Source organism: Etheostoma spectabile, chromosome 15 (assembly GCF_008692095.1).
Source record: "Etheostoma spectabile isolate EspeVRDwgs_2016 chromosome 15, UIUC_Espe_1.0, whole genome shotgun sequence".
Lineage (NCBI taxonomy): Eukaryota > Metazoa > Chordata > Actinopteri > Perciformes > Percidae > Etheostoma > Etheostoma spectabile.
In genome coordinates, this window is record NC_045747.1 from 30,740,778 (window position 1) to 30,756,415 (window position 15,638).

The window sequence follows — 15,638 nt, forward strand, 5'->3', positions numbered from 1 at the left end:
GGGGGGGGGGGGGGGGGTTAGTGGTCCTATTGTTGCGTGTCTTTCTGTCCATCTATCTTCCCTCCTGCTTCTCAGTCGCAGAACACAAGAGAGAGATGACTGCTTTGGCACAAGAGAGAAAGACCTCGCTAAGGGGGGTCTCAGAAGTCACTTAGTCTAGCAACAAAGTTGCCGGGTCCCCTATGTCTTGCTTTTTTCCCCAATTTTTGCAACAAAAAAAAACACAAATCTGTGTGGAGTTAAACTGACAAGACCGATTGAGATCGAAAGAATATCGGTAAGAACAATTCAGCAGCCCTTTTGATTTTGGTCGGGACATGTCAGCACCGTCCTAGTCTCGCATAGAACCCGCTACACCACAGATGCCTTCTGGGATGGGTTGTTTGCATTTATTAAAACCAATCACAGTCATCTTGGGTGACGCTAAGCTCCAGTAACGTGAGCCTGGACATGAACTTTTTTGCTCACCCTCCACCGTGGCTAGTGGTTTTCCAAAAGCTACGAGACATTCAGCATCTTCACTAGCCGTTATTTCATGACATTTTCAACCCTTTTAAATGTAAATGAGCACTGAAAACACCCAAATCAAAACTACATGAAATATAACACTGCAGGCATGAAAAACTTAGCTCATATTTTGTGTGTTAAGACCCTTTTTTGTATGAAAAATGCAACCGAATCAGACACAGACGTGAAAAGAGTAGCTTCTTATGTACTTCGTCCACAGCTATCCCTACTAATCATTCCCAAAACGTCCCAGTAGAGAGGAAATGCTGTTTACAGTCCATCCCCAAAAAGCAGGCCTTTTCTTCAAAAATCTTTAATTTTTAGCATGTAGCTTGCTAGCTCCAAGTTGTTTTTTCTTTCCGGAGTGTGAGAACGGAGAACACACAGAAAGTAAAAGGTGAGGGACTTCGTTTTTTACTATGGAGTGCATGTAATGACGCAACTGATCAACTGTCACCTTGCAGATGAAAATAATTCAATGACTGAAATGTACAGCCGACCTACCACAGGACACTTTGGACTCAGTTGTGTGAAGTGGTCCACAGTTGTGTGGACGTTCAGAACACATAGAAACAGGTTGTGTTGCACAGCCAAGTCCGCCACACCTACAGACTATGTACGTCAATGGAAGGTGTAACTGAGAGGCATTAGAATACTGTATAATGTACATACGTTGTTGTGGAAGTTTCTGTCCAGCGAGAGAGAAAATGTTGGAAGTGTGACTTGGTTGAGACGAAATAAAGCCAGGCTGCACAACTGAATCAAGGTTTGGGCTTCGGTCAAGTTTGAATTATTCTGCAGAGAATAACCAAGTGACAAGAACAGCTTTCACACATGTACATCAGCAACAGTGTGACAAACGTCTTACAACAGTAGTCTTCTGCCTTACATCCTGTCCCCCCAGAGAAAAGAATACCTTTGTCTGGAAAACAGTCTAATCTTAGTATAACTATTAATCGTCCCAGGCAGTTGGAGCTTTTACGTCTTTCGGAATCTGCCCATTGCGTGTCAAAGTAAGGTGACCAGATTTCTCAGACAAAATCCGTATATACCTCCAAAACACGTCAAAACGGGGACACTAGACCTACAATAAAAACTACTGACATTGACCCAGTATTAAATGAGATCGCTGCAGTCGGCAGCAGATAAACAACCGCAAACATAAGTTAATAGGATAATTGTCCAGTTATATTAACGTTCATAAAAGTTCTCGTTTTGCTACTGACAGACTCAGATTAATATTCTAAGTGTCTGACAACTTTATTGAAAGGATTTCTATGGCGGTCAACTTTTCTGTTAAAGATTAAGTTCCTTTTTTAAAACATAAAAGTGTGTTCGCTAAACCCACCAGACTCCATGTAAATAATCACTAATTTTAGCATCGTAAAATACGGCTTTCTAAAACATCTCAGAGCAGCGCTGACCCTTGAGCGACTATCGGCTACGTTTGGTCAATGTTTTCCTTTCGTTCATTCCAATTTCGGGTCTGTCAGTCACAGTGAAAACCGAGGACAAGTCACCAAAAACGGGAACGTCTGGTCAGCCTATGTCAAAGTTCTCTACCGGTCGTTTTATCTTAGCTGGAAAAGAACAACCTGGGTCTTTAGACCGGGGATCTGCAATGATAAATATAGCTCTGGACAACTGATTTCTGTTAGACTTTGTGGCCTTTGTCCTTGGAGGAAACGTCCAAGACCTTTATTTGTCCCCTAGGGGTGATAAGTTCAGCTGCAGTAGCAAAGAAGTTGGCATACAGTACATAACATGTGACAGTGAGCCAGGATTGAGGACCCAAAAGCAGAGCACAGGGAGGCAGGAGGAGCAGGTAAACACAGTCCAGGGAGAAAGCACAGGGAGCAAACAGAACAGGCAAAACCCAAAATGACAAAAATCCAACAGGTCCAAAAGCAAGGTCCACAAACAGGTCTGAGGGGGGAGGCAAAGCAAAACAGGAAGACTGGGACAGGGGAAAAACTCATGGGGAAGATCTAGGACAAAAACCCACGGGACGGCAGGCAGACTGGACAAGTTGACAAGACAAAAGGATCTGACAAGAGACAAGGGAAGCACAGACATAATATACTCGAGGTAATGAGGTAACGAGAGGCAGGTGACAAGAGGGCAGGGAATCAGGTAGGAAACATCAGGTAATCACAAGAGCGGGAAAATACAGGAAGCAGATCAAGAGGCAAGACGAGACAAAAAACAGACTTCAAAATAAAACAGGAAACAGAACAAGCAGAACACAAGACAAGACCGGGAAGGAACACACAGAAGGGAAAGGAAACAGGATTAAAAAAAAAACGAAAACCAGAACACAACATTGATTAAAAATACAGGCTCACACCAAATGGATAAATTAATACCACAATGTTGAAAGTTTAAGTGTGCCTCATGTGGTACAGAGTTGTACTTCAGAGTACTAACTGAAATTTCAGAGTACTGAAGCAGGAACTAGAGGGCTTAAATTCTGCATGCGTGGGGGGGTGAAAACTATCAGACATGATGGATTCGGCCTTTTTCGAGCACATGTCTATTCATGTACAGTTCAGTTGGTTTCATCTGCTGAATCCCACTGATTTTGCTGCTTTGCCATTGCTGATGTGTTTTTCCGTTTTAAACTAAGAGTAGCATACCAGAAAAATGCAAAGACTAAGACTCGTCTTCTCCTTCAGGGAGGACGCACAAAGAGACATTCAAAAGTCATACACCCTGAGTAATTATATGAAGGATATATGAAATGCTTAACTGCAGGGTTTCCATTTACAGCGTACATTTGGCTATGTGTTTGTGTTTGTGTGTGTCCAGCTGTTGTACTCGTACGTGGAGAACGTGAAGCGGGTATCGGCGGGCGTCCTGTGCGAGCTGGCCCTGGACAAGCAGTCCGCGGAGCTCATCGATGCCGAGGGGGCGTCGGCGCCGCTCATGGAGCTGCTGCACTCCAACAACGAGGGAATCGGTACGGCTCTCACATCTCCACCACCAACTAGATACTGCCATGTTAGCATGTTTCAGGCTAACACGCCTAATATGATGAGGAAGTTTAACAGAAACAAATCATAATGTACAAGAAGCATGTATTTTTTTAATTTAGTATCTGTTCTGACTGCATCTTATTCTCTACCGCACTATTTTACTTTAAATACAGATATTTATACTATATAGCTGGTTTAACAGGAGGATTGATTTTTAGACTAGCCTGAAAAAGACTAAAAATATGGCTACAAAATATTTCAAACATAGCTTTACTTAGACATTTAAGCCTTTCATTTTAAAATCCTACATCAGAATTGTCCAATATTTCCTGAGTGACACACTGGATATGTGTTGTCTCACCCAGAGTTGGAGTGAAGCTGGCTTAACAGGAGGATACATATTTAGAGTAGCCTGAAAAAGACACCAAATATGGCTTAAACAGCCTGAAAAATACTAAATTTAGCTATACTGTACATTTAAGCCTTAATTTTAACATCCTACATCAGAATTGTCCTATATTTCCTGAGTGACAACTGGATATGTTTTGTTCACCCAGAGTTGGAATGAAGCTGGCTAACAGGAGGGTATATATTTAGAGTAGCCTGAAAAAGACAAAAAATATGGCTTTAACAGCCTGAAAAATAATTTAAATATAGCTATACCTGTACATTTAAGCCTTTAATTTTAACACTACATCAGAATTGCCTATTTCCTGAGTGACACACGGATATGTGTTGTCTCACCCAGAGTTGGATGAAGCGGCTTAAAAGGAGGAATATATTTAGAGTAGCCTGAAAAAGACAAAAATATGGCTTAACAGCCTGAAAATACTTTAAATTAGCTATACCTGTACATTTAAGCCTTTAATTTTAACATCCTACATCAGAATGTCCTATATTCCTGAGTGAACACATGGATAGTGTTGTCTCACCAGAGTTGGAATGAGCTGCTTAACAGGAGGAGATATATATAGGAGCTGAAAAAGACAAAAATATGGCTTTAACAGCCTGAAAAATGCTTTAAATATAGCTATACCTGTACATTTAAGCCTTTAATTTAACATCTACATCAGAATTGTCCTATATTTCCTGAGTGACACACTGGATATGTGTTGTCTCACCAGAGTTGGAATGAAGCTGGCTTAAACAGGGGATTAATATTAGAGTAGCCTGAAAAAGACAAAAATAGGCTTTAACAGCCTGAAAAATACTTTAAATATAGCTATACCTGTACATTTAAGCCTTTAATTTTAACATCCTACATCAGAATTGTCCTATATTTCCTGAGTGACACACTGGATATGTGTTGTCTCACCCAGAGTTGGAATGAAGCTGGCTTAACAGGAGGATATATATTTAGAGTAGCCTGAAAAAGACAAAAAATATGGCTTTAACAGCCTGAAAAATACTTTAAATATAGCTATACCTGTACATTTAAGCCTTTAATTTTAACATCCTACATCAGAATTGTCCTATATTTCCTGAGTGACACACTGGATATGTGTTGTCTCACCCAGAGTTGGAATGAAGCTGGCTTAACAGGAGGATATATATTTAGAGTAGCCTGAAAAAGACAAAAAATATGGCTTTAACAGCCTGAAAAATGCTTTAAATATAGCTATACCTGTACATTTAAGCCTTTAATTTTAACATCCTACATCAGAATTGTCCTATATTTCCTGAGTGACACACTGGATATGTGTTGTCTCACCCAGAGTTGGAATGAAGCTGGCTTAACAGGAGGATATATATTTAGAGTAGCCTGAAAAAGACAAAAAATATGGCTTTAACAGCCTGAAAAAGCTTTAAATATAGCTAACCTGTACATTTAAGCCTTTAATTTTACATCCTACATCAGAATTGTCCTATATTTCCTGAGTGACACACTGATTGTGTTGTCTCACCAGAGTTGGAATGAAGGTGGCTTAACAGGGGATATTAATTTAGAGTAGCCTGAAAAAGACAACAAAATAGGCTTTAACAGCCTGAAAAATACTTTAAATATAGCTATACCTGTACATTTAAGCTTTATTTAAACCTACATCAGAAGTCCTATATTTCCTGCGGTGACACACTGGATATGTGTTGTCTCACCCAGAGTTGGAATGAAGCTGGCTTAACAGGAGGATATTATTTAGAGAGCCTGAAAAAGACAAAAAATATGGCTTTAACAGCCTGAAAAATACTTTAAATATAGCTTACCTGTACATTTAGCCTTTAATTTTAACATCCTACATCAGAATTGTCCTATTTTCCTGAGGACACAACTGGATATGTGTTGTCTCACCCAGAGTTGGAATGAAGCTGGCTAACAGGAGGATATATTTAGAGTAGCCTGAAAAAGACAAAAAATATGGCTTAACAGCCTGAAAAATGCTTTAAATATAGCTATACTGTACATTTAAGCCTTTAATTTTAACACCTACATCAGAATTGTCCTATATTTGAGTGACACACTGGATATGTGTTGTCTCACCCAGAGTTGGAATGAAGAGGGCTTAACAGGAGGATAATATTTAGAGTAGCCTGAAAAAGACAAAAAATATGGCTTTAACAGCCTGAAAAATGCTTTAAATATAGCTTACCTGTACATTAAGCCTTTAATTTTAACATCCTACATCAGAATGTCCTATTTTCCTGAGGACACACTGGATATGTGTTGTCTCACCCAGAGTTGGAATGAAGCTGGCTTAACGGAGGATATATATTTAGAGTAGCCTGAAAAAGACAAAAATATGGCTTTAAAAGCCGAAAGCTTAAATATAGCTATACCTGTACATTTAAGCCTTTAATTTTACATCTACATCAGAATTGTCCTATATTTCCTGAGTGACACACTGGATATGTGTTGTCTCACCCAGAGTTGGAATGAAGCTGGACTTAACAGGGGATATATTTTTAGAGTAGCCTGAAAAGACAAAAAATATGGTTTAACAGCCTGAAAAAGACTTTAAATATAGCTATACTTGTACATTTAATCCTTTAATTTTAAAATCCTACATCAGAATTGTCCTATATTTCCTGAGTGACACACTGGATATGTGTTGTCTCATCCATCCTTGGAATGAAGCAGGTGATAACAGATGATTACATTTTAGAGTAGCAGTTGGGAAGTTATTTTAGATCTTATATATTTATATTTATCACTCTACATGCTCTGCACACCCATATAAGCATTTATTTATTTAATTCATATAATTGATAACTTATCCACTGTGTTTTTAATTGTTTCTGTGCTGTATTCTTTTAACCCTTGTGTTGTCTTCCCGTCAACAATGCTACCAACTTTTAGTTTTTCTGGGTCAAAATTTAAAATTAAAACCTAAAGACACTTTTACCGCTTTTCCCTGTGTTTGTGTCACATTTTTCAGATTTTTTTTTTCAGATTATTTTCAGATTTTTTTCCCCAAATTTTTGTCACAACATTCTTTTATAAAAACAAATCTTAAAAAAACCCACCTAAATTAAATGAATGTCGTGAACTGATAATTTATATTACTTGTGAAGAACGTACAGAACAGTCATGTTATTTTTTGGGGGACAATTTCTTTGAAAGAAACCCAAATTTCTGAAATAGAAACGTTTTGAAAATGGGTCAAATCTGACCCGAGGACAACAGGAGGGTTAGGCTGTGCACGTAATTTCATACTACAGTGTACTGTGATATGACAATAAAGAAATATTGAATCTTGAATATAAAAATAGTGGCAGGGTTATGTTGGCTTTAGAATTTTGCCTGACATGGCCGGTGTGATTATGGAGCATCCATATAAATTCATAAACCTTCACTCCACTGCTGAATCTTTGATCCAAATAAGTTTTCTTTTCCACTTGTGGGTGTGTACAGTATGTGTGTGTGAAGTTGGTTCTAGAACACTGCATGAACAATACACCTTGGCAATTTTATATAACCACTATTCTTCTTACACTAATAAAGGCTAAGCATATGTATGCAGCAGATAAATAAAAATAACTCGACTAAGTTAATATTCCACGAGGTAAACCCTCATGTATGTCATGGGTCTGATCCTGGCATTACATAATCTGCCCCTCTTTCACAAAACATATTGAGAAAACAATTTCTAACAATTCTTATGACACAATTGCGAATTGTTGCATGAAGTGAATATTCATGTTTTGGGTGAATATTCATGTTTGGGGTGAATATTCATGTTTGGGGTGAATATTCATGCTTTGGCCTCTTGACTCTCCCTGCAGCCACCTACGCAGCAGCAGTGCTCTTCCGAATTTCGGAAGATAAGAGTTCAGACTACAGGAAGAGAGTGTCGGTGGAGCTCACACACTCGCTCTTCAAACACGACCCCGCCGCCTGGGAAATGGTAAGGACACCAAAGGTTAACGCTGACACCCTGAGAAGGCGCTGCTAAAGTTGTCTTATTACTTGAACTGTACCTTTAAGAATCATAAATGTGTTTAGCTTAAAGTCCAACTTAAATTAAAAAAAGATTTCCAAAATATTTCTATTGGAAATATACAATACTTCCATTCACAGATACAATTTACCTTCTTTCTTTTTTTTAAACATACTGTATATGCATATGTACACGGACACATATACACACATAAAAAACTAAAATAATCCAAAAAAACAAAAACACGCTGATAACCCCCCCCCCCCCACATAACATATACCCCCACAATCCTAGGTTGGATGCATGGTTTTATTTCAGTTAGACTAATATCTGGTTTGATTTGCATTGAGAGATGATTTATGGAAAGTTCCCCATGCCTATCTCTATGTATGGTGAAGGGTATGTGATGATGTGTGGGGAGGGGGGGGGGGGGAGGGGGCTGTTTTAATTCCAAAAGCCAAGGGAACTTTATCAGGATGATAGTATCCTGATCCATGAAAAACTGGCCTTTAAAAATAAAAATGTGCCTCCCCTCATGGGAATTAACATAGGGGGGTGTATACTATGCCCCTGTATTTTAACATAGGGGGGTGATACTTATGCCCCTGTATTTTAACATAGGGGGGGTGATATAGGCCCCTGATTTTAACATGGGGGTATACTTATGCCCCTGTATTTAACATGGGGGGTGTATACTTATGTCCCTGTATTTAACATAGGGGGGTGTATACTTATGCCCCCTGTATTTTAACATAGGGGGGTGTTATACTTATGCCCCCTGTATTTTAACATGGGGGTGTATACTTATGCCCCCTGGATTTAATATAGGGGGGTGTATACTTATGACCCCTGGATGTTAACATAGGGGGGGTATACTCATGCCCCCTGTATTTTAACATAGGGGGGTGTAACTTATGACCCCTGGATTTCAACATAGGGGGGTGTATACTCATGCCCCCTGTATTTTAACATAGGGGGTTGTATACTCATGCCCCTTGAATTTTAATATAGGGGGGTGTATACTTATGCCCCCTGTATTTTAACATGGGGGTGTATACTTATGCCCCTGTATTTTAACATAGGGGGTGTATTCTTATGCCCCTGTATTTTAACATAAGGGGGTGTGTACATATGCCCCCTGTATTTTCTTCAACTTTCTATGGGTTTTCTCAGTTTTCGTGCAAACGACAATTTCCAAAATCTCCAGAAAGACTCGTTTTCAGAGGCAAATTTATTCAAAGGTCTCCATTTTTCAAAATAAAAGCTGTCTCTGTCTGTTCCCCAACAGGCACATGCAGTTCCTTTGGAGCCTACATACCTAGCTGATGGTAAGTACTTTGAATTACAGGGGAATACTCCCAAAAACACTGGTAATACAACTACAAAGACACATATTTAACATGTTAAAACATCTTAAATACTTCAACAAGACTCATGACTGTCACTCTCGCTGATGTAGTGGATAAGGCCATCAAACAGGGACATTTCTTCAGCACTTATTTTATTAGATTTTGCGGTTGTTACTAGCCCATCACAAGATGTTCTCTAGTTTTTTTTTAGATAAAGGTGCCCTATAATAAAATGTGTTATTATTAGGATATTCATCCTCATCATCACTGCAACTGATGTCCAAAACAAAGACTTTTTATGGACGTAAAGATGAAAGGAACCACAACTAACATCTTGTCTTGTTGAACTACAAAACCTACAGCCCAGTTGTAGTCTTAAGAACCATTTGGAAGGGATTAACATAACAGGCCAAGGATATGTCAAATAAATATTACAATTAAAAAAACATTGGACATAGTTTTGTGTTGTAAATATGTTTTATTTTTAAATGAAAATACCCTGTTGTGTTTTAACCCTTGTGTTGTCTTCCCATCAGCCATCATCTTTTGGCACTTTTTCCGATGTTTTTGCTTTTTTTTTCTATGCTTTCTAAAAAAAAGAAATTCATAGCAAATTAACCTAAATTTTCAGCGCTTTTTGTTTCTTTATTTGTCGTTTATTCTCAGGTTTTGGTCACTTTTTTAAAAATGCCGTAAAATTCAATAAATCAACCAAAATTCTGTGAAAGTAATTATTAATTTTGCCTGAAGGACATTGCATGGCATCCGTGTTATTTTTCAGGCAATCTGGTTGAAAGAAAGCCAAGTTCCTGATATTAAAAATAAAAAATAAAAAGGCTCAATTTGACCCGAGGACAACATGAGGGTTAAAAGAAGAGGATGAAATGTACAAAAATATTGTCGTCGGGATGGAAGACTGGCAATAAAATATATAAAAATAATAACAAAACAAGCCCAAAACATATTCAAACAAAATACTAAAAGATGAATAATTCAATTGAAAGCAAAATAACAGAAATAACAGCAACAAACAAAACACACACACACACACACACACACACACACACACACGACTCCCTGTAGTTAACATAATAGACTTGGGCAATGAAGCTGCTGCTGCACCATAGGGGTGTGTGTGTGTGTGTGTGTGTGTGTGTGTGTGTGTGTGTGTGTGTGTGTGTGTGTGTGTGTGTGTGTGTGTGTGTGTGTGTGTGTGTGAAAGGTGTTATGGAAAGGAAGCAGGAGGGATGGATGATTAGATGTCGTACTGAGAGAGAAAGAAAAAGAGGAATCAACATCAGAAGTGAAGTACAGGCTAATCATAAAAAATTCAAGGATGATGATCAACTATGATATACGGACACAATAACACATACTAGTTTCTTGCAATAGTCTTTTTTAATTTCATATTGCCGTTTGGTAACACTTAATAATAACCATAATTAACAAAAAGTAAATTGCTATTTAATTAAACTTAGGTTAACAGTTATTCTACTGTCTACAGTTAATGAAATTATGATTTATGTTTACTAATTACTGTGAAGATACCACAAATTATACTCTATTACTATAGTCTCTCACATGAAAGCCTGCATTGCATTTTGGGAAATGGGCGTTGCATGCGCCCAGCTCGGCTCATATTCCGTCTTACAGCATACTGTAATATTTCCCTGGTAATAAGACCGAAATAATATCATTTAAATAAAGAAAGGAATACCATGATAACATCTAATTAAATGTTGATAGATGTTGCGTTGTAATTTTAAAAGCATTCCAGCTTCCCTGGCAACGAGACCGAAATAATAACATTAAATCGTGCCGTGACCACCAAAGACGCTTCCCATTGAAATACATTACAAAAGACATGCTGACCGTCACGAAAAAAAACAAGACAAACGTGCCCGTGTACACAAATCAAAAGATGAAATGACGTGAACATTGACAGTTATTGACAGCGTTGTCACCGGTGTCCTTTTGAACTCCAACCAATCCCGTTCATACTAAAGGATATTTAGTCTACTGACAATAATGTGTATCTGACATAACTTTTGGACCCAATCAGAACTTAACCAAACCTGATGGGCATTACCAAAAACAAGCTAGATCTGAAATGTGCTGTGTTTATATAGCACTTTTCTAGTTCTAATAACTACTCAAAGCGATTTTACATCTTACAGGAACCATTCACCATTCACACACATTCATACACTGTGGCCGATGCTGCCGTTCAAGGGGCCACCTGCTCATCATAAAAACCACTCACACACATTTACACTCCAATGGCACAGCATCAGGGGCAATCAAGGGTTCAGTGTCTTGCCCAAGGACACTTCTTCATGGGACGGCAGTGCCAGGGATTGAACCACCAGCCTTCCAATTGGCAGGCAGCCGCTCTACCACAGAACCACAGCCACCCTTTGACCTCCATTATCACCCACATGGAGTCTGGCGGACACACGCCGCCCCGCACACGCCAAAAGCAGTGATCATTATTATCTGGTGGGTTTGGTGATTGTGCTTAACCTTACTTAAAATTGGACCAATTTCATAGATTTTTTTGTTCATATCTGTCACTTAGACACATATGAATATGAGAGCAGAGTTCAGGGTGAAAAGACCGAAATGTACATTTAATATGTGGAGGTTGGTGACCCGATCCAACAAATTGAACAGTCCCAAACAGAGAGCCAACTTGAACGCTGGCAGCAGCTTAATGCTCCACCAATTAATCAGGTCACATGCGATGAAAAAAAGGAAGCATGTTATTTTTCCTTCACTTCACAGTTTACATTCTCTGTCTCAAAACAGTTTTCTGCTTCAGGATAATACACCGCGTGATCAGAGCTGACAGAGAAGATCCACTCGGGTATCAACATAAGAACTCATATTTGCAGCAATAGATATGACCCTACCCTACCTTTAAACTAAAATAAATATGTACTGTTTTTCATTTCCTCTTTTGTTTTTGGCCCACATGGGCTCCAACACATACCAAGCCAAGTGATAGACGCAGGTACAAACAATTTCCATCTTATTTGCTGGTGCGTGATCTTATGAAGACTTTGTCCTATGGTGGGAGTCACACCTTCAATTGAACATATCCAAAACAAAGAATGTGTACATTGACTTTGGTAAAACTCCAGGATATGAGACCATAACTATAAATGACTAACTAGTGGATCATGTAGAATCCTATAGATATCTAAGGACAATTATCGACGAATTGTGAAGCTTTCTGTATAAAATGACAACTGCATCTATACTGCTTGAGAAACCTGAACCAGCTTCATATAGACAAGACCATTATGATTTTATCATGCCTTTATGGAATCCATCATATCTTTCATAATGTAATGGTTTGGGTGTGTTTCAGTTAAGCACAAGAATGGCCTAAATCAAATTGTAAGATGTTCAAGTAAGTTGACTGGGGAGCCCCAGCTGCACACACCCCCCCCCCCATCCCTGTATGCTGATAACTACAGTGGATAGCTAGGGCCATCTTAGACAACCTACACCCTCTGAATAGGGAATTCCTAAGTCTTCCTACTGTCTCTATTACAAATTTTAATGTTTGGTGTGTTGAGTGTAATGTGGTGGTCTACAGAGTTTTAAGGATTTCCTGCCTCTTAGACTGTAGACCTAGTTTACCCACGGGTACCACTAAAGTAACCTGAACCTGAACTTTAAAGACAGATTTGGTGAGCAGATTTGAAGGGGAGACAAATCGCAATGTGAAAGTTGTATATCATCTAGTAGATGTTGTAGCATATCTAAAACATCAAAGTGCATTGGTATTTTATCATAAATTTGCAATACTAGAGATGTAAAAGATGACAACACAACTCAGACACAAGTGCATTACATAAGCATACACATACAAAGCAAATAGAACATGAAATTCAACAATCATGAAAATAAAACAGACACAAACAAACAGTAAATGTAAAAGACTTGAAAAGCATTGAGGTCTCTAAGGTCGGGAAAAGAAATGTCAATCAGAAAAGTTGTTGATTTGAAAGAACACAGGCTTGCGGCAGATCCCAAGTGTTTCTTTAAGTCTTGCGTTGAGACGGCAGAAGGCTGATTTTGTAATTCTGTTCATGTGGATTTTAAAAATGCAGTCCAGAACAACACCAAGATCCGAAACATTAGGGTTTCAAGATGAGCACTAACATCTGAGCCTTCATTCTTGACACCAAATATAATTGTCCAAGTTTTTTCATAAGAAAACGATGGGATATCCAATCGCTAATTCGTTCAATACGCTTATTTTGTGACTTAGTTGATTCATAATCCTCTGGGTTCATGTTGATCTGTGTGTCGTCTGCATAATTATAGTAAGTGGGTGACCTGATGGGAGCACATAGATGTTGAAGAGGGGTGGACCAAGAATGGAACCTTGGTGAACTCCGCGTCGATCAGATTTGTAAGGACACAAAATAGTCCCATTGATGGTGTCCAAAGGAAGCTCCATGAGCCCGGAGTTGTATCTGTTGACTCCACTAGATGATGCTCTTGGTTTAACCTTCCTGTGGTCTTCGGGTCAAATTTGACCCCTTTCCACAAACTTTCTATATCAGATATTTGGGTTTCTTTCAAACAGATGTTCCAAAAAGGTAACGTGGATCAAAAACGCTCCTCCCAAGTTAAATTAATAATCAGTTCACTACTTTTGTCGAATTTGTGTTTTTTTGTAAATTTTATAGTACTTGGAGAAAAAACAATTGGTAAAAGAACTTTTAAAGTGTAAAAAAAAAAAAAAAGATGTCAATAAAACTGACAAAAAAGTGAAAAGATGTCGAAAAAAGTAACAAATGTCAAAAAAGTGACAAAAAAAAAGCTTTAAAAATTTGGGGAAAAACACTCAAAATTTTCAAAAGACTCAGAAAAAGTTGACAAACGTTGATAAAGTGACAAAATCATAAGGGGAAAGACACAAAAGGGTCAAACAAACGATCATAACCTTGGTAAAAGGTTTTGAATTTTGATTCAGAAAAACAAAAATTTCATTCACAAGGGTTAAAGAAAAACGAAAAAGAAAAATTCTCAAGATTGATAACTCAGTGTGCTTTCCACCCTTTGTTGAAAAGAGAGCGGGGTCAGAACATAAAGATATTTCATAAAGCTTTTTGTAAATATTAGCGATTTTGTAATCCGAGTCCTTTAATATTGGATATCTGCTAATATAATACTAAGTCTGATCTGGTACTTATATGTACGTAAATATTGAATTAATAGTGTGTGAAAAATATATTTGTGTGCACAGCTGATTGACTCTGGGATTAGACTCTGAGGTTGGCAAAGTGCACAGATTTGCAAAAATTAGCAAAGATCAGCATAAAAATATGATGGTGTCACCTTCACCGTCAGCTTTAAACCGATTACATAACGGCTTTTTTACTGTTAACCTGTTCTTCACAATATCTCAATAATATCTTTTTTTTAAATGTTTTTTAGGTCTTTTCTCAGCTACAGCTGTTTTTTCAATGTACCAAATACATATGTATTCAATATTCTGGTAAATATGAGCAACAGATCAGACTTAGTATCTGCAGATACCCAATATTAAAGGACATTTACAAGAATAACACACATTCGATATTGTCTTTGGATGAAGGGCTAGTGATTGTTTAAATAGTAAATATAAGCTTTTATGTATCAACTATACAGCAGTATGCACCAATATGGTTTCATATCAGTAAAATATGGCAATACGGAAAGTTTATGCCAGGCTTTAAACTACCAAACCCAATTCTAAACCTTTTATTAGCAAAACATAGGTAATTGAGGACACAGCAGGAAGAAATGGGAAGACAATAAATGAGGTGAGGAACTGAAAAACGATGTTAGCAGGTGGAAAGATGGGATAAGTAGAAAGGAGAAGTTAAGGAAAGAACTCTGAACTAAGGAGAAAGAGAAGAAATTATCAAAGCCAAGGACAGTTCTCCCCTCCACTAAATTGTTCTTCTTCTCTCATTTCCTCTGTGTAAATACTTCCCTGCAAATCCTTCCATCTAACCATCTTTAATTATTGCTTTCCAGACGCATAATCCACTACGGCAGTGCACGCACACACACACACACACACACACACACACACACACACAACCACTCAGTCGTCAGTAGTTGTAATGTAGGTCAGTTGAATGTGCTGATTTCATATTGCAGTTATCGCAGCCCAATGAAACTCACTTTTTCACTCCTCCGTTCAACTTCCACACATTCATCCTTAGGCCTATTATTTTTTTTTGCCTGTTCTCACAAACAATGTGTACAAAAAGTACTGGAATTTGCATGTTGGGGGGGATTGGTGGGGGTTAAAACAAGGGACTTTCAAGCCAGGGAGCGGAGTATGCTTCTTGGGGAAAGGCTTCTCCAGCATTAGGCCATCATCAACGTCACATCGGATGTTTTCTTTTGTCATGTTCCGAGGG

At 38.2% G+C, this 15,638-nt stretch overlaps 1 protein-coding gene across 1 annotated transcript in view; it reads left to right on the forward strand.

Annotated features, from left to right (window-relative positions):
• The window catches only part of jupb (junction plakoglobin b), a 201,485-nt gene that overhangs the window by 170,035 nt on the left and 15,812 nt on the right, over positions 1 to 15,638 (forward strand). Inside the window, exons 13-15 of the mRNA XM_032537551.1 lie at positions 3,316 to 3,466; positions 7,701 to 7,822; positions 9,144 to 9,183. Coding sequence (XP_032393442.1) covers positions 3,316 to 3,466; positions 7,701 to 7,822; positions 9,144 to 9,183 — 313 coding nt within the window. The remainder of the gene's footprint in view (positions 1 to 3,315; positions 3,467 to 7,700; positions 7,823 to 9,143; positions 9,184 to 15,638) is intronic.